We start from the raw sequence: 19,865 nt of genomic DNA on the forward strand, positions 1-19,865 counted from the left end.
AATCACATACATTGTAAATGATAGAAAAAAAAGAAATGTTTTCACTTAATACAAATTCCCAATATACTATGGAGTGATTAAAATTATGAAAAGCATTGTTCATAGATTACTGTCAAATCAATTGCACTAGCATTATGATGGCCATCGCTCACCTGTACTTCATCCCACTGAAGAGTTGTCACCTTTTGTCCCACACGTGGTCTCCATGTTGGAAGTACCATTACAGCTGGAGATTGAGGAGCTTCTATTGTGGGCTCTAAAGTGGTCTGCTGAAATTCTGGCATTTCGGTGATAGTGGTTTCTGTGGTGTCCAGAAGTAGAGAGTCACAGTTCACCCCTGTAAACCCATCTTTGCAGATACACAAGTAACCATCCCCGTGGACACTGCAGTTTCCATGGATGCAAGGATTCTCTTCACATGGGTCCCCGACAAACTAGAGGAAAAAATAGATAAAGCAAGTTATCATTAAAATAACATTAACTCCAAATATACTCAACAGATGCTTTTTCTCTTGAAAAACCTGTCTGAACAGGAATTAACATGCACTAATATTTGCATTATCAATATATTGTGTCACCCTTAAAAGATTCTCAGATGATACCCATGAACTGGCAAATTTAGAGCTTACATGCTAGTAAGTGATCAATGTGAAACTGACCATTCAAAATCGTTTTAGGTATTGTATAGCCTGGATGGTAGATGCAACTGCACATATAGCCTGTCTGATCTAGGGGTGCAATAAAAGAAAGTCAGGGGGGCATACTGTCAACACACCTTAATTTTATCTCCTCCAGCTAGCTCTGCCTGTTTTTTTGTCTCTCCCTGGCTATGTATAAGTTACTAACAGTCTATGACAGAGAAGAAGGGATCCCATATGCCCTATTCACTTGGAGCACTTATTTTCCACAAGTCAAAACCCGGAGTTGTAGTTAGTCTGGTTGATAAAAAGCACAAGGCCACCCAGTCCAACATCTGACATTACTTTTGGGTAGTGTGGAGATGGTGAAGGAGTGCACAGGGAACTCTATTTCCTTGCATCTCTATATGGCTGGTGCAAAAAGCACATGTATTAGGCCAGTGTCTCTCAAAATGTTTAGTCACAGCACCCTCTAAAAGTATGCAAATTCCTGAGGCGCCCCAGTATTAAACTGTATTTATTGGGCTGGAGGACACTGACATTTGCACTGAATGATGATGTCATCCTCTCTTTGGTGCCACATGCTGAAATCCCCATTCCACATGAGGTTCCCTCTTCACATTGTAGTCCCTGCATTATATCGAAATAAGTCCCTTTCACATCAGTTTTCCCCATTTCATCAGAACATCGGGGGGGGGGGGGTGTTAGAATCCCTGACAGGTTAAGTAATTGAGCAAAAGTCCACAGATTGACAGTTGTCACCAAAACAAAACATAAAGAGAATTGTTTTACTATGGTAAAGTGTTTGGGGTAATAACCATCGATGTTTGAATTTCCCGTTGCTTTGGGAAGATTTTGTGCCTGAGAGAAATCTCCCAAGGGAGGACACATACAGCAAATTAAAGCCTAACTCAGGTTCTAACCTTTTTCGACTCTAGACAAGAGTTTGTCTGGAGTTTCATTTGGCACGCCACTTACAAAGGATCTACCAGCAAATCCATTACTTTTAGTCAAAGGTCTGATAAAGGTGGAATGCAGCAGGTTGCCTGACCTTGAAAGGTGAAGTCTAGCAAACAATTATTTAAGCTGTCAGTAGTAAAACTAAATCCTGACTTGGAGGGCCCACCAACACTAAGATGATCCTGCATGGGGATTTGAACACATATGCACGTAGCGTTTTGCAAGGCTAAGTGTATGGAAACACAGTTTCAAATCGTTTCAAGTGATCTTAGTCTTTTTGGTAACTGTCTGCCAAATCAATTTTGCTTATATATATATAAAAAAAAAAAAAATCTATCTCTGTCTCTAATGCTGTGTACACACGGCCAGACTTTTCGACAGCAAAGGCCCAATGGGACGAATCCGTCAGACAATTCAACCATGTGTGGGCTTCATCGGACCTTTGCTGTCGAAAAATCAGACGAACTATAGATTTAGAACATGTTTAAAATCTTTCAGACGAACTTGAGTCCGGTGGAAAAATCAATTTGTCTGTATGCTAGTCCAACGGACAAAAACCCAACGCTAGGGCAGCTATTGGCTACTGGCTATGAACTTCCTTATGCTAGTCCGGTCTTACTTCATCACGTTCAAATCCGTCAGACTTTGGTGTGATTGTGTGTGGCCAAGTCCATTTGTTCGGAAAGTCCGTCAAAACGCCACTGAAAAGTCAGTCGGGAAGACCGTCGGACTTAGTCTGGCGGAAAGTCCGGTCGTGTGTACACGGCATTATGCTTCATTCACACTGGTATATGCGTGCTTTCTACCTGGAATGCAGACTCTTGCTGTCAGAGTTAGCAGAAGTGTCAGGGCTGTGCTCAGCCCTTCCTTCTCTGTGCTGGCCACTCAGCTATTGGCTAATTGCCAGCTTCTATCTCTCCACAGTTACTCAGCTGTTGATGATATCCTGCTCGTCAGTCCTGCCTACTTAAGTCATCCAATCCACAGGATCTCTGCCTTCGCATAGTCAACATCACAGAAACTATCTCCTGTGATCCTGTTCAAGACTTGCTTTGCTGACACACCCTTCTGGCTCCAGATCATGCTTGCTGTTCCACTACATTAATCCCTGACTTCTGGCTTGGCTGACTTTCCATTCCTATTACTGAACTTTGACTATGTTTTGACTACGTTTGTTCTTTTTACTTTTATTATTAAACAAGTGTGATTTAACTGTACTTCTGTCACGGCCTGATTCATGGTTTCTGACAAGAAGATCCTGTGCAAAATAAGCATCTAAAGTAATCTTGTTTAGGCATGTATGTATGTATATATATATATATATATATATATATATATATATATATATATATATATATGCATTATACCTTTCTATCCAGCAGTTGACACTGCAGTGTTATATAGTGTATTCCATGGTAATGTAATACGAGGAAGTGTTTGCTTTCCTCTCTGTGCAGTTGTATGTTGTTCTCTTCCTGTTTCTGTTTCCATGACAAAGACATGTTCTGATATTTCTCCATGAAAGTAAAGCCATATTACTGTATCCTAGAAGCTTCTGGTGCTTATAGCAACACTCTGCACAACAGGTTATGGGTCCCAGGCACCCAGCAGCAAGCCCAGCAGCACCCAGCCACTGGAAAGAGAGTACTGTATACAAGCTACGGAAAGATGGCAAGTGTTTTAAATGTGAAGTTTGTAATTGTAAAGCTGAACAATGCAAATTACCAGTTGTGGAAGTTTAAACTAGAAGTGTTTCTCACCAAGGATGACTTGTGGCAAGTGGTGAATACAGACAGATCTACAAAGGAGAGACGGAGGAATGGGATAGGAAAGATAGGCAGACAAAAGTTATTATAAGCGTTCTAGTGGAAGATGACCAGCTTATTCACATAACAGAGAAAACGGCCAAAGGTATGTGGACTTCATTACAAAATATGCTGCATGAGCAGTCAAGTCTAAATAGTAAGCTATTTCTATTAAAGTGGTTGTATAGTCGATTTAGGTACTTTTACCTACAGGAAAGCCTATAATAAGGCTTACCTGTAGGTGAAAAAAAATATTCCCCTCGCAATGCGCCGCTGACTGCAGCGGCACATGCGCACAGGGGATTCTCGGCTGGAAGTCCAGCAGACTCCGGACCCTGCTGGGAAGAAATCTCCCGTGCGCATGCGCGGGAGTGACGATATCGCGGCTCCGGCCACTCACAGCGCCGGAGCCGCAATACCCGGAAGAAACGCTGAGGGAACATGTCAGCTCCCTCGGCATGGATCGGGCCAGATGTCGGGGCCTCATTCTAAGTTAAGTATTTCATAATGAGCTAGTATGCGGTGCATACTAGCTCATTATGCCTTTTCCTTTGCAGGTGAGTTAAAAAAATAATAATTCAGCGGGTATACAACCGCTTTAAGAAAACTGTACAAGATGACACTAGAAGAAGGCCAGCAAATGTGTTACTATGTGAAAGCTATGCTAGAGATAATGGAGCATCTGCGCGCCATTAGAGAGGACATCAAAGATAACCATATTGTTGCCCTGCTCCTCTGCAGCCTTCCAGAGAAATATACTGCTCTTATTAACGCTTTAAAAACCAGATCCAAGCAGGAGCTGACACTGTAATATGTCAAAGGGAAAATTAATCGATGAATATGACAGAAGGAAAGAAAATATGCTCCATTATGACAAAGCTCTTAAGATATACAAAGGCACAAAGCCTGTAAAAGGACCAGCCAGTTAAAAAAGAACTGTTCTATCTGGAAAGCCGAGCAGCAAAAGATAAAGCTATCCACAAAAGAAAGAGTCAAAGCAACCACAAAGGAAACTGCAGACACATCATGGAGTGGCACAGAGAGGCAAGCCACATAGACTCAGGAGCAACAAGCCACATGACTAGCGATAATACCTTCTTTACAAACACTGATAACAGTGCAAAAGACAAAGTTTTCCTAGCAAACGGGAAAAGAATCACTGCCAAAGGTAAAGGTCATGGCTTCCTGAACACCGCAAGGCAAGCACAGTATCCTTGTAAGAAAGTGCTGCATGTTCCAGAACTAGAAGACAGCCTTCTATCAGTGAAAAGTCTTGCAAACCACAGTCTCACAGTTAAGCTCTAGGGTGATGAATGCACAATTCACAATAATAAGCGATTCCTCGCAAAAGGAAATGGATGATCACTTATACAGGCTCATCATCACAGACCAGCAAGCCAATATAGTCTCTAATGACCTACATAGCAAATGTATTCACTTATGGCACATGCGACTGGGGCACAGAAGTCCAGAAGATATACAGGACATTATAAAGAGAAGCTCATCAGAAGATTTGACAATAATGCCTTGCAAAGTGCTTATGAAATGCTAATGCTGTATTGAAGCAAAAGGGACATGTGCTCCCCTTCCACAAGCATCTCAAAGAAAAACTATCCACCCCCTGCAGCTCATACACAGTGATGTGTGCGGTCCAATTAAAACTCCCACGTCAGGCGGAAACAGATATCTACTGACTTTCACTGATGATTATTCCAGGTACACAACTATTTATCTGAGAAACTTCAAGAGTTTGTTGCCATGTCTAGCCACAAATTCCAATGCAAACTAGGAATAATATGCACTCACAGTGGAGGAGAGTACATAAACAAAGAAGTGGCCTCATATCTGAAGAGACAAGGAATAGTACACCAGACAACCACACTATACACTCTTGAATAAAACAATGTAGCAGAAAGGAAAAATTGCACTCTTATAGAAATGGCCAGATGCATTTCTATAAGAGTTGAGAAAGCCAAGCTACCTCACAAGTACTTTGGAGAAGCAGTCATGACTGCAACCTACCTACAGAACAGACTACCCTCAAGAACCATTAAAAGTCCATTTGAAATGTGGCATGGATCAAAGCCTAACATGGGGCACATTAGAGTGTTTGGATGTAAAGCATATGCCTATATTCCAAGTGAGAAGCGATCCAAGCTGGAGAACAGAGCCATAGAGGGCATTCTAGTAGGCTACAGCAGGCAAACAAAGGGTTACAGCCCATTACCACAAACACAAATCTCTGAAAGCTTTGAAGGGAATATGCCCAACAAACCAGAAGAAAAGGTCAATCAAAGCAAACCTGTGCAGGTGTCTGGACAAGAGGTGGAACTCACGATGCCTAAATCAAGTTCCCCACCAGAGCCTACTGAACTGCCTGCAATCAGAAGATCCACGTGGACTACAATGGGGATACCACCCTGCAACCTATATACACTTTCAAAACACACAGCATACTTGAACCAACATCCTGGGACGACATAGAAAAACTGTAAAAACGTGAAGCCAATAAATGGAGAAAAGCAGCAGAAGAATTAAAGTCACTTCAAGAAAATAAAACCAGGACAGTGGACTTTCAAAGTAAAGTCATATGCAGAAGGGAATATCCACAAATACAAAGCCAGAATAGTTGCCAATGGCTACTCCCAGAAATTTGGTGAAGATTATGATGAAACGTTCTCTCTCGTCGTAAAACACTCCTCTTTCAGAGCTCTTCTTAGCGTTGCAGCCGGGAAGCCATGCAAGTCAAACACCTAGACATTAAAACTGCTTTCCTATATGGAGACACAAGGGAAGACCTCTACATGGTGCAACCACCAATGTATGACCAAGGAGATAACCTTGTGTGTAAACTTCAGAAGAGCATCTACAGTCTTAAGCAATCTGCAAGTATGTAGAATGAGAACGTGAAAAAAGTGCTTACAAGAGAGGGATTCTCAAGAAGTAAAGCAGACCCCTGTCTCTACTCCAAGAATCAAGAAGACAGATGGATATATATCCTTATCTATATTGATGACATTAGAACTTGTTTTGAACAAGATGGGGATTACAATCAGATAGTTCACAAGCTGAATGTTTTGTTTTTTTAAATCAAAGAGCTAGTGAACATTAGCTACTATTTGGGAATCCAAATAGAGAGAGAAGGAAATAGAAGTTATCTTCTCAACCAATTTCATAAAATCTCCGATATCCTGGAACAATTCCATATGCAAGATGCAAAGGAAGTGAAAACTCCTATGGAACCAGGCTAGCTAAAGAGCAATGAAGCAGAAAACTTGCTACCCAACAATGACATGTATCACAGAGCAATCAGTAACCTGCTATATGTTGCTATGGTGACAAGACCAGACATAGCCGCAACAGTGGGCATGCTATGCAGGAAAGTCTCAGCTCCCTGTCAGGGTGAATGGAAGGCAGTAAAAAGAGAGATACAGTACCTCAAAGGAACAATTTGGATGAAGTTACGTTTACCAGCAACATCAGATCCAAAACTGGTCAGATATGTGGATGCTGATTGGGCTGGGGACTGCACAGACCGCAAATCCACAAGTAGATTCATCTTCCAGTATGGAAAAGGAACCATAAGTAGGACTAGTCGAAAGCAAGAAACTGTTGCTCTTTCTTAAACTGAAGCAGAGTACATTGCAGCAGCACACGCATGTGAAGAAGCGATGTGTATTTGTCAACTTTTTGTGGACATTGAGGTAGACATGTCAAAACCAATTCCCATTTTTTGAAGACAACCAGGGATGTATAAAGCTTATGCAATCAGAAAGGGTCAATCCTAGAACCAAACACATCAATGTCAAGTATCACCTACCGAGGGACAATCAAGAGCAAAGTGTTATTGACATTCAATACTGCCCGTCAGAGGAGATGACTGCCGATGCAGTCACCAAACCTTTGTTGAAGGAACGTCATAGTTATTTCCAGAAGAATACAGTACGTATGCCCTTGGATGCAGCTGTCTCCTACATGTTTTGTATACTGCTAAACACGGTGGATTTGATTCAAGTCGATTTAAATCACAATTTAAATCATGATTTAAATCACTAGTAAAAAGGCTTGATTTAAATCCTAATTTTTAAAGAGTAACTGTAATTTCTGTCCCGCAGCGGCTCCCCCTCTGACCTGCTGTTGACTCACCGACAGTCCCATTTACTTCAATGGGACGGCAGATGATGTGGCAGTGACATAACAAGTGAGGAACTTGGTGGCAGCAGGTGAGTGGATGCCCGCTAACAGGCGTTGCCATGATAGATCTGAAATGACAGGTGCTCTGCCCCGAGCTACATCACCAATCTTGTCTCCACATATCACCCAAACCGTCCCCTCCGTTCTTCTCAAGACCTCCTACTCTCAAGTTCTCTCGTCTCCTCCTCCCATGCTCGTCTCCAAGATTTCTCCAGAGCCTCTCCCATCCTCTGGAACTCGCTACCTCCACTGGTCCGGCTATCCCCTACTCTTGCTACCTTCAGGCGATCCCTGAAAACTCATCTATTCAGGGAAGCCTATCACGTCTCAAACTAATCTCCTACCACTTCCATCAGCTCATTCCCGACAGTTATAACCTTTTGTACCACCTGCCCCACCCTATTAGATTGTAAACTCTTTTGAGCAGGGCCCTCTTAATCCTCTTGTATTTTATTGTAACTGTATTGTCTCCTTTTTATATTGTAAAGCGCTGCGTAAATTGCTGGCGCTATATAAATCCTGAATAATAATAATAATAATAAATGTAAAGAACTTGTTCTTGCTGGTAGAATCTTTAATATTTGCAAACAAAATGAAGGTTCCCTATTTAGAATAATAAACTGTCAAGTTAGTAAAACAGCGATATCAGAACCAATTTTAGGTTAATCACACATAGATAGAGAAATACTCATGTTCTTTTATTTAATTAAAACATTAACATTGCCAGAGCATGTTATCTCAGCTTGCAGAGCTTGGATTCATTGGATGAGCTTACCAAAAATGTAAATATTGCAGAATATACAGCCTCATGCTACATAACTAAGCTCCATTTCATGTTGAATAAACTAAATTATTATTGTATCTTAAATATAAAACTATCTTTAGATCTTTATTTGTAATTATAAAACAAATAAAACTACCGTCGTTGAAACATTAAACTGTAATTACCCCAGCTACAACCGCAAATAACACCCTAGTCACTCCATTCTTAGATGTAAATATGGCAGAATGTTAAAAGATGAATTGATCAGAATCTGTGTTTAGAGTATAGTGACAATGCTGCCATCAAACTATGCAGATATCCACAGCCCCTGTACAGTTTCATCTGTTAAAGAGAACCTCTAAATAAAATATACCACTTTCCACTCTACCATAGTTTTTGAAGATCACTGAGAGTGTTGGAAGAATTGAGAACGTTCTCTGAGGAGCACTTGTAACTAACGAAAATCTGCCTGCAATGATAGGAAAAAGAAAGAGCAATACTACAAATGGTTGAGAGGATTTCTCAAATAAATGGAAGCTACTGGCAGAGAAAGCGTCTGATATGAAAAAGGTTTGTCATTCGGTGAATGTGAGCACCCATTCCCTCCCCTAACACCAATATACGTCCTCTTCCTAATGACTAACATAAATTGTGCCGCCATTCCCCCTCCAGATGGAGATCCCAAAGGAGTTTTTTACTTGGCTGAAACTAATTGACTCAATCTTTTCCTTTCCCCATCCTGCACAGGCATGAGTCTTCTTGAATATTATATCTTCCCTTTGGTTCTTTCTCTTTCGGAGGCTGAGAAACAGTTTAGCTATGGTAAGTGTTTTCTGAGATGCGTGTGTTGGAGGCACTTATGAAAATTGTTGGAGCTAACATCAAAAGAAAGTTTTGAAACACTAATTTATGTGGAAATTAACTCTGCACTCCTCTTCCCCCCAAACAATATAATCTGCAGATTTTTGGGCTTTGTTTAAATTTTATATGTTTTATCCAGCCACAACTAGGTGAGAATGATGTGCAGCTTCTTCTACAGCTTCCTGAGATATCCCCGGGAGGTATATCCCAGGAGGCTACATGAATTGGGCTCACACCGTGGCCATGGGCAGTGCTGGCATGCCCCATCAGGAGCCAGCTGCTTGAAGTCCAAAGACACAGTCGGCTCACAATCACTATAAAGAAGCAAGATAGTGGTGCACGTCCCGGTGTGTGAAAACTGAACAATGCATTGCAGGACAATGCTGGATCTGCTGGGCAAGGGAGTATGTGAATTGAAGACAAGCCATCTTAAAGTGGTTGTAAACCCTTACAAACCACTTTGACCTACAGGTAAGCCTAGATTAAGGCTTACCTGTAGGTCCAAGAAATATCTCCTAAACCTATACGGTTTAGGAGATATTTGCCCGAAGACATGCGCCGTAGACAGCGGCGCGCAGGCGCACTGAGCGCGGCATTTCCAACAACGGAGCTGCCGCGCGTGTCGGCTCCCGTGCGCATGCGTGGGAGTGACGTCATCGCAGCTCCGCCAAATGACAGCGGCGGAGCTGCGAGACCCCACCGAAAAGATGGATGCGCCGGACTACAGGGGACAGCGTTGACATCGCTGGCTCCTGTGTCAGGTAAGTGACACATAATGGGCTACTATGCGATGCATAGTAGTCCATTATGCTTTGCTTTTGCAGGGAATGAAAGAGGAAGTAAACTCATCAGGGTTTACTTCCTCTTTAACAGGTAAGGGGGCTATAAAAAGAACACGTACATTGTAATTTATGGTGCTGCTAAAACGTTTTAAAGAATAATTTCAAGCAAATAAATCAATTAATAATCTGCTAACACTATGTAGGAAAATGTAAAACATAAAGCCAATGCAGTTTGCTATAATCAGGATTTTTAGGATTAGGATTTTTCAGGATAATCAGGTTAACATTTCTCCAAAACAAGACAGGCGCAAAATAAAATTATATTCAATACAGCTTTTTAATACATGCACATTTCACAGTGTTTTATCCCTTTAAAAATGCTGCAAATAGAAAAGACATGTTGATCTGCCAGTGAGCACCTGTGTTTTTTGTTTGGGCTGATAATGTAGTGCCACTGCTGCACTGAAATTTTGGGTGGGGTTGTCGGCTGAACAAACTACCCAATACAGGCATGCTGTGTGTTTGCACAGTGTCCTGTCTGTACCTCTAAATGCCCAGTCAAAGAATGCAAACTGACCACGCAAGCACAGATGAGCTTTTGTGCTTTGTGTGGTCAGTTTACAACAAGGAAGAACTGGAAGGATCAATCAAGTATTTTAGAAGGAAGACGTACATTAAAATGATAAAGACTGTGATTTATAAAACACATATATGGGAACACACACAAAGAAAAAATTATTTGGGAGAATATACCCTTTAAGTCTACTATCAAAGAATCAGACATTCAGAAAGTAAAAGGATTGGGACTTTATAAGTGCTGAAACCCCCTCTTATGCCGTGTACACACGAGCGGAATTTAAGACAGAAAAAGTCAGACAGCAGTTTTTCATCATATATTCCGATCGTGTGTATGCCCCATCTGACTTTTTACGTCGAAAATGCTGACGGACCTAGAAAGAGAACATGTTCTAAATTTTTCCAACTGAACCAATTCCTATCGTGAAAACCGCTCGTCTGTATGCTGTTCCGACATATCAAAAAGGACGTATGCTCTGAAGCAAGTACGAGATGGAAGCTATTGGCTACTGGCTATTGAACTTCCCTTTTCTAGTCCCGTTGTACTGTGTTGAATTTGGTGTGATCGGTGACAGCTTCAGCGGAATTCCATCAGACTTCTGTCGGAAAAACCTTCAGAGTTTATTCCGACGGGAAAACTGGCATTGTGTACAGGGCATTGGAATATTTATCCATACAACATCATGAATTTAAAAAATATAAAAAAAATATTTTATTATATACCATGTAATACTGGGTCTTTCTTTGAAGGTACTTTGGAAAGCGGGCAACTGGGACTCTGCAGTAGCTGTGAATAGATCAGCAGTGGCGTCCCTTTTGTTGGACATAAGACACCTTGTATACCATATTTGTCACTGGGACTTGTATATACCTCAAACACAAGTTTTCTTAGTGCCTTTCTTTATAACCTTTGGATTCCATAGCCTGGACTGCTAACCCTTATGTGGTAGACTGAACCTGTGGCCCCTTGGTGAGGCTCCTCTGTCTGACCTGTATGTCAACCAAGCATGTGTCTCTAGGCACCCAGTCCTGTGCCTGACTGCTCTTGCAGGAATGTGTAACACCTTCAGTGGCTCTCCTAAAGTCAATACATACTCATTTAACTCTATTGTATCATTCCCCTCCAAGTTCTTGAAGAAGCCAACATGGCGAAACGTGTCGGGTTGTGTACATCCTCGCTCATGTGATATATTGCCCTGTGCATAGTGAGCTCATTTCTATACATAAGTGCAAGTTACATCATTTCCTGGGAAGGAATTACTATGTCTATTGAACGGGCTCTTAATAAGCTGTGATAAATATTTCATGTTTTTAAAGGATGTCTATTTTTTCGAATATATACATTTTATACAGCATATAATTTTTTTTTTAATTGATGACGTCGTATGGATAATTATTTTAAGAGGAGGTTTCAGCACTTATTTTTTTCTTTTTGTATGTCTTTACTTCGGAATGGGGTGCTGATTTTCAACTGAGTTCATGTCAATGTTGACAAATTTTAAAGAATCAGAACAGGAATGGAGGGGAAACCTTCCAATGGGGACACCAATTCTGGTGACAACTAGGGATTCCTTCATTTTGGAAAGGTTTCCTCTTACTTCCTGTTTAACTATGAGACAAAAAGTGAAGGGAAATCTCCTCAATGGGGATCTACCTTAAAGCGGAACTTCACCCTGAAGTGGGAGGTCCGCTCATCTGATCCCTCTCCCCCTCCGGTGCCACAATTGGCACCTTTCAGGGGGGAGGGGGTGCAGATACCTGGATAATCCAGGTATTTGCACACACTTCCGGGACTAGCTAGCCGCAGATGCCCCACGCCCCGTTGTGTTCTGGGAAATGCACAGTTCCCAGGACACAGCACGGACCAGTGGAGAGGCGCAGCACGACTCGCGCATGCGCAGTAGGGAACCCGGGCAGTGAAGCCACAATGCTTCACTTCCCGATTCCCTAACAGAGGATGGCGGCGGGGGCAGCCGAGAGACGAGCGTTTGCTCATCATCTGCCGCCGACATCGCTGGACCCTGGGACAGGTAAGTGTCCATTTATTAAAAGTCAGCAGCTGCAATATTTGTAGCTGCTGGCTTTTAATATTTTTTTTTAAAGGTGCAGCTCCTCTTTAACATGTACTATGAAAACATGGAACATAATACCTGTTATTTGGCAATCAATCCTTGATTTCCACCCATTAAGCAAAAGGCAGCTAACCAGTAACCCTGTCTCATACAGAACTTGGTCTCAGCTCTGGCAATAAAGGCAAAGTATCAAAGAGCTGCTGGTCAGTCCAGGAGAGCAAACAGATATTATAGAGTTGTAGATGCTATCTTTGTCATGTGACAGAGATCTCTGTCACAGGTGTGATTTGCCCCCTACTCAATCGCCGCTCGATCTGTCTTTCTGGGGGGGTTATCTTGAGTTTGACTTCTCGTAAGTCATATTGCCTGATTACTATCCCAGTCTGGTTCATGCGGATGTGGAGTGTCTTGGAGCTACCCAAGGAGAGAAAAGGTTTTTAAAGGATCTCCATGTAGGAAGTACTCTTCCGGTGAAATATACACAATTGGGTAACTATACCACATGTTTGCACTGTACGGCATCTAATTTATCTGTTACTGTGTGCACATAATTTTGACATGTGTACCCATACTATATCTTTTTTAGCAGACTAAACCTCTGAAGAAGACCCTTGCATTCTGGGTTGAAACGTGTCAGAATAATTTTTCAAAAATTGTCAGCATTTTTATTACCAATGTTGCTATGAAAAATTCTTTGTCTGCATGTGTACTTTCAGTGTCGTTTTTATTTCCTACTGGAGCTCATGTTGTTTTAATGCTCATGTCATGCTTTTTGATACTATAAATAAATAATTACTTTTTTCATTTAACATTGCATCAATTATTCTACTTTGCTGCCTAAAAACCCCACTTTGGGGAATTTTTTCTTTTTTTTTTGTACTTTTGGTGTGAGCAGCACCTTTCCACCTCTCTTTGTGTCCCTTCTTTACTTGTTAACAGCTGATGACTCATCAGATTCCTGGTCTGCTTCGTAACAAAGCTTGCTTCTTAACACAGCAAGGCTTTACCCAATCAGGGCTTAGAATGCACTGTGCATCACGCCCCACAAATTCGGGTGTTCTCCGCACGGGCAAACAGGCGATGTTCAGGCCGAAGTTTTGCTCTGCTTGAGCTGGTCACCCAACTCTAGTGCCACTAACACTGACTATTTGGATCCATCTCCTGTTAATAATAAATATGAAGATTACTGCTGAAATAAGATATTAGCCACCTTGATTTGCTTGGTGCCTTGACTCAAACATAAAACAGATTACCATGGCTGAGCATTCCCTCTGATATTTATACCTGGCCGACTGTTGTTTCTTTTCATTAGCTTCTATAAGTTTGGAGTCACTGGACAATACAAAAATGTATTTAAAGGGTAAGATCACCTTTACCAAAAAAACTACCTATGCAGATAAGGGGTGTCTGTAGATAAAACCAAGCTGTGCTGCTTTGACTAAAGTTGAATACTGCCCTTGCTAAAAGTATAGGACATTCACGCACCTCTTGAAGCCTCACAGGAAAAGTCCCAGGATGTAGCTAAGGATGTAGCTAAAAAAGGCCCAGCATCACAGGAGTAAGCTCTCGATCTCTGAGGTCAGAACTATGGCATCAGGAGAGAGAAAGCGCATGTGAGGGAGTTTAAATCAGAGAAAGAGCTCACTCATGTGAAGGTTAAAGTGAACAGTAACAGCTTGCCCAATTTTAGCAACATCCTGGGAGTTTTCCACTCAGGCTTCGTGAGGTAAGTAGATGGCCTATACCTATAGCAAAGGCAGTGTGCAATTTTAGCCAAAGCAGTACAGTACAGAAATACCTTATCTGCAAAGGCAGTTTTTTGCAGTAAAGATGAACTATGCCTTCAAGGAGTTCTGACTGTACTTTCTTCACTTGTTCCAGTTTAGTAAATCAGAAAAGATTGGAGTCAGGGACTGCCATGCAAAAAGTATTTTTCAGAAGGAAATCATCAATAGCAGCCACCATATTTTTGAATCGCAGTTTAGCTTTCAGAAATGACTTGTTGACCCACATTCTTATACTGATTTCCTTCGAAGCCAGAACTCTGTGCATCACCTTGATGTTGTCACCCCTTTGTAACATTACGCTGGTTTGTTCAATTTAATCTCTGTGAGCTGTACAGCTTCTCTTTGTCGTATCAGCACCTTTCTAACTCTGATAGGAATTTCACTTCATGACTGCATTCATTGCTTTCCACTTTAATGTTTAATCTGTATCATGCAGAATTAAAACTAGTTATGTGTATATAATTTTACCACCCAGCCATATATCTGTCACTGGCTGCTATTCAGTAATTGTTTCTGAGTTTATATCTTCATTTAAATTGCCCATTAAATTATATGTTGCAGTTATGCTAATCCAGCATTGCATATCTTTACAATCTGTTTGCAGATATAACTTTCTGGGTGATCACCAGCTAGCTAGGGGCAGATTAGCTACTGCAGCCAATTTAAATATCTCATGTAGCCAAATGAAACTAAATTTGTTTTAATTGTTTAATTTCGTTATTCCCAAATTAAAAACCTGGACAACACAATGATCGTAATTCACTGGTAAATTCATAATACCTTTCTCTATTATAGAAAACTGCTGGTAACATAGAAGGTCCGAAGAGATGAGGAATGGTGTACAGTGCCAGTCTGCCTACACAGGGGACCCTGGAGGCAGAAATGGGGTGAGGGGACTAAGTGGGGTGCATTCATTTACTATAACAATACCTGGGTTTTCGACGAATAAACTGCTGTTAGCTGTTTTTTTTTTTTTTTTTTAAATAACCATGTATGAAATAAATATAGCTGCTGGCAAATACATAACTGAAGTTTTATTTTATTCAAATCTGTATACATACAGTGCCTTGAAAAAGTATTCATACCCCTTGAAATTTTCCACATTTTGTCTTGTTATAACCAAGAATGTAAATGTATTTTACTAGGATTTTAGGTGATAGACCAACACAAAGTGGAACATAATTGTGAGGTGGAAGGAAAATTATAAATGGTTTTCAAATTTTTTTACAAATAAATATCTGAAAAGTGTGGTGTGCATTTGTGTTCAGCCCCCTTTACTCTGATACCCCTAACTAAAATCTAGTGGAACCAATTGCCTTCAAAAGTCACCTAATTAGTATTTAGAGTCTACCTATGTGTAATTTAATCTCAGTATAAATACAGCTGTTCTGTGAAGCCCTCAGAGGTATGTTAGAGAACCTCAGTGAACAAACAGCATCATAAAGGCCAATGAACACACCAGACAGGTCAGCGATAAAGTTGTGGAGAAGTTTAAAGCAGGGTTAGGTTATAAAAAAAAATATTCCAAACTTTGAACATCTCACGGAGCACTGTTCAATCCATCATCCAAAAATGGAAAGAGTATGGCAGAGTAACTGCAAACTTACCAAGACATGGCCATCCACCTAAACTGACAAGCCGGGCAAGGAGAGCGTTAATCAGAGATGCAGCCAAGAGGCCCATGGTAACTCCAAAGGAGCTGCAGAGATCCACAGCTCAGACAGGACAACTGTTCTCTCCAATCTAAGCATTGAAGATGTGATCTTCGTAACTTACAGTTAGTTGTGTTGAGATGTCGATAACCCCAATCTTATTTGGATAAACAGACAGTGACTCGATCTAGACAACACCTTGTTGATCTTGTGAAGTTTAATCCATAAACTGTGAGGATCTTACAACAATGAACATAGGATAGGTCAAAAGATCAATGTGATCCAGTCCACATGTGTGCAGAAATGCATTACTGGGAGAATTAACAAAGGGTGGGGCTAACTATACAGAATAAGCTGAGATACAGGAAGGGGAGGGACCAGGGACCGAATAATACATGTAACATTTAAAGGCATATCACAAGCATGTGAAACATGATACTCGCCGTCGAAATCTATGATTTTGATTATTAACAACCTAGTCCAAGTCCAAACATAAGTACTGAAGTTCTTTCCAAGAACACCTACAAAACAAAAGGGAAGGGAAGAACAAGGGAAACAATGCAAACATTAACATATACTTGCAGATGTTGGTCTCGAAGGTCCAGGCTGTGACAAGGAAATATCCATCTTCAGAGGAGAAGGCAGCAACATGCATCAATCCTTCATACCTCCCATGGAATCAGGTTGATGACTTGTCTTCTTCTTTTGGCAAAAGTAGTACTAGTTCCTTTATAGACCTGAAGTAAAGGTGTGCAGAACCTTCTTTCATTACTTTAACTTCTACTTTCCATACTTTTCCATCAATACTTGACATAGACTTTGTAATAAGACCCATAGGCCAATAGTTGCGATGAGAATCTGTAGATCTTGAGATGAGCTTATCATTCAAGAGTACTAGTGGAGATAGCTATGATGTGTCCATAAATGCAGTAGTAGGTACTGCACAACTGCCGCGATCAGCGGGGTTGAGGCTAGTGGGAACATAGTGCCATTGTTCAGGCTTGGAAAACTTCCTAATGCATTGCACTCTGTTATTTGGTAGTCTCTTTCTTGTGATACAAAATGGTACAGGTGCTACCCAACTGCTGGAATCATCTTGGTAGAACTCTTTACTCATGGTTTTCAAGAATCCTTTGTCTTCCATGCTTGCTGCCAACTCCTGGTCTTAAGTGGTTACTTCAAACACTGTGTTGCCAATATTGTCATCTCAGACATTAAGGGCTTCCTTATCATCTTGCATGAAGTGCCGTTGTGCACCTTTTTCAAACAGTCTATCTTTCACATTATATTGACGTGGTCGTTGTACAGAACAAGTAGTCCGTCCGTTTGACAGGACATGTGTTTTAAAGGAAGAGACTGAGTAAGACCTTTTGCCTTTTTCTCGACAGACATTGCCTATAACGACCCAGCCTAGATCCAGACACTCAGCATATGGTGCATGATGTGGACTATTGATTTGCTGATGAACCTTGTGCACCCTTAAGATGTCTTGACCAAATAACAGCAGGATATCAGCACTTTTGCCGAAGGCTGGTATTTGGTCGGCTATGTCCTTCAAGTGAGAATGGTGAAAGGTATCATCAGGAGTAGGGATCTCCTCTTTGTTGCTTTGGATTTGGTTGCACTCAGTGATAATGGGCAAGAATATTTCCACATTGTTATTCATGGAAGCAACTATAAGACTGCTGGCTCTCCTACCTAAGACTTCTGTAGTGCTGACACAAGTGCTCAGGGTATAAGGTAGAGCATCTCCTGTTATGTTCAACAGTTCAAAAAACTGTATTCTTGCAAGAGATCTGTTGCTCTGCTCATCCAGGTTGGCCTTTGGGGTATACACAAATCAAGCAAATCTTTTCACAGGGTTTGTCCTTCTCTACAGACTTCTGTACATGTAGAGAACACTGAGGTGGAAGGTGCTGTTTGATCTGTGCGCTCCCCGCCTTGCTTTGCCTCAGGAAGATTGTTTGTGAGTGTAGTAGGGTTGTGCGGATATTGATGAAGAGCTTGCACATGGTCATCACTGTCACACTCTATACATTTGATGATAGCTTTACAGTCCTTTGCAAAGTGTTCTGTGGAGGCACAGCATTTGTAGCAGACTCCAAATTTCTTTAAAAGTTCCTTACGTTCTTGTAGAGTTTTCTTTCTAAAGCCGATACATTTCTTAAGTGAATGTGGTTTGTCATGTATCAGACATTGACGATTTTGGTTCTCAATTTTCTTGTTTTGATCAGTCTTTTAGAGAATTGTAGCAGGTGCAGGTAGAACATTAGTCCTTTTCACTAACACTGGACCTTTATGGTCTCTGTGTGCCATACGTCTGTTCATAGGTCCTGGAGAGGGTGAACTGAGAGGGTTACAGTTACCATAGGAGAAACTTGGGTCATTCTTAGTGTCTACAATTCTTTTGATAAACTTGCAGAAGTAGGAAAAAGTAGGGAAGGCAACTTTATGAGTTTCCTTTTACTTTGATCCAAGCGCTGCCCATTTTTCTTGAATACCATATGGTAGCTTGAGAACAATAGGGTTGATGCCCACGAACAGTGTCAAGGTAACTGAGACCAGGTAAGTTGATGTCGGCCTTAGCAAGTTGAATTGCTAATAGAACATCGCTGAATTCTTTAAACTTTAGATTGTCTCTAGAAGAAATATTTGGGAAGCTTTGCAACCTTTTGAATAGGGCATCTTCAATGGCGTCTGGGCTGCCATAGGTACATTTAAGTCTGTCCCAAGCAGCATTAAAGCCTGCAGTGGGGTTGTCAATATGAACTGCTTTGAGCCTCTTGATGCATTCAGTTGACTGGGGACCTAGCCATCTGATGAGTAGATCTAATTCCTCTGTGACATTGATGTCTAGGTCACTCATAGTGGCCTTAAAGGTGGATTTCTACCCTCTGTAATTTTCAGGCTTGTCATCAAACTTGGTGAAGCCTGTCTTGGTGAACTCTCTGCAGAGCATGTATTTAGCAAACTGTGACATGTTAGTTAGTTGTGATGGCTGGTGCATTGACATTAAGTGACTTGGGAACATATGTTGGTGCGAAGGCATGTTGGTTTGTAGCTGTAGATTAGTGTGCTTGCCACAAGGTACTTGGTTAGTGCCAAAGTAAGGTGGACAGTCTGTTATATGTATGCCAGTGTCTGCTGCTTGCTGAGATGCTGCAGTGTGGTGCATTGAAAGATATAGAGTCAAATTGTCTTGAGGTACAGTAGGTGCACATAAGAGACTTTGATTGAGTGCTTTGGTTGCTGTGACAGGGAGTTGACGTTCTGGAGAGGTATGTGAAGAATCTGAGGCATAAGACACAACTGAGTGTCTGCAACTCTTGTCTCTTTCGCTTTCACTAGTGGTTTGTTCTAAGACCCTTAACCTTGCCATGGCTGTGGCATACTTACATTGTTTTTCCAAAGCATCCATTTCTGCTTTCTGGCATGCAGCTTTAGCTTCGTTCTCTGTTTTCTGGCGTGCGGCTTCAGCTTCGTTCTCTGATTTCTGGCATGCAGCTTCAGCTTCTTTCTCTGCTTTCTGGCATGTGGCTTCAGTTTCTTTCTCTGCTTTCTTTTGGTTGAAAGCTGCCTGAATTTTTGAAGCTTCAGCATCTGCACGGGCCTTTATGAGTTGTTGACTGAGTGCAAAAGATCTTGATTGTAGGGATTTGGATGATCTTGTGGAGCGTCTAGTAGATGCAGAGCGATAAGATCTGGATTCATGAAGCCGTGTTATTCTCATTTCTGCCTTTGTCTTTGTTTGCACCATTAAATCAGTATATTTAGT

General features: G+C 41.3%; 1 protein-coding gene across 1 annotated transcript in view; it reads right to left on the reverse strand.

Moving 5' to 3' along the window:
- Nucleotides 1-19,865, reverse strand: part of DNER (delta/notch like EGF repeat containing) — a 354,000-nt gene that overhangs the window by 156,387 nt on the left and 177,748 nt on the right. The window contains exon 2 of the mRNA XM_077488540.1: nucleotides 153-434. Coding sequence (XP_077344666.1) covers nucleotides 153-434 — 282 coding nt within the window. The remainder of the gene's footprint in view (nucleotides 1-152; nucleotides 435-19,865) is intronic.

The sequence above is a fragment of the Lithobates pipiens genome, unplaced genomic scaffold, assembly GCF_037356315.1.
Source record: "Lithobates pipiens isolate NorthernLeopardFrog02 unplaced genomic scaffold, aLitPip1_a1.2 Scaffold_18, whole genome shotgun sequence".
NCBI lineage: Eukaryota > Metazoa > Chordata > Amphibia > Anura > Ranidae > Lithobates > Lithobates pipiens.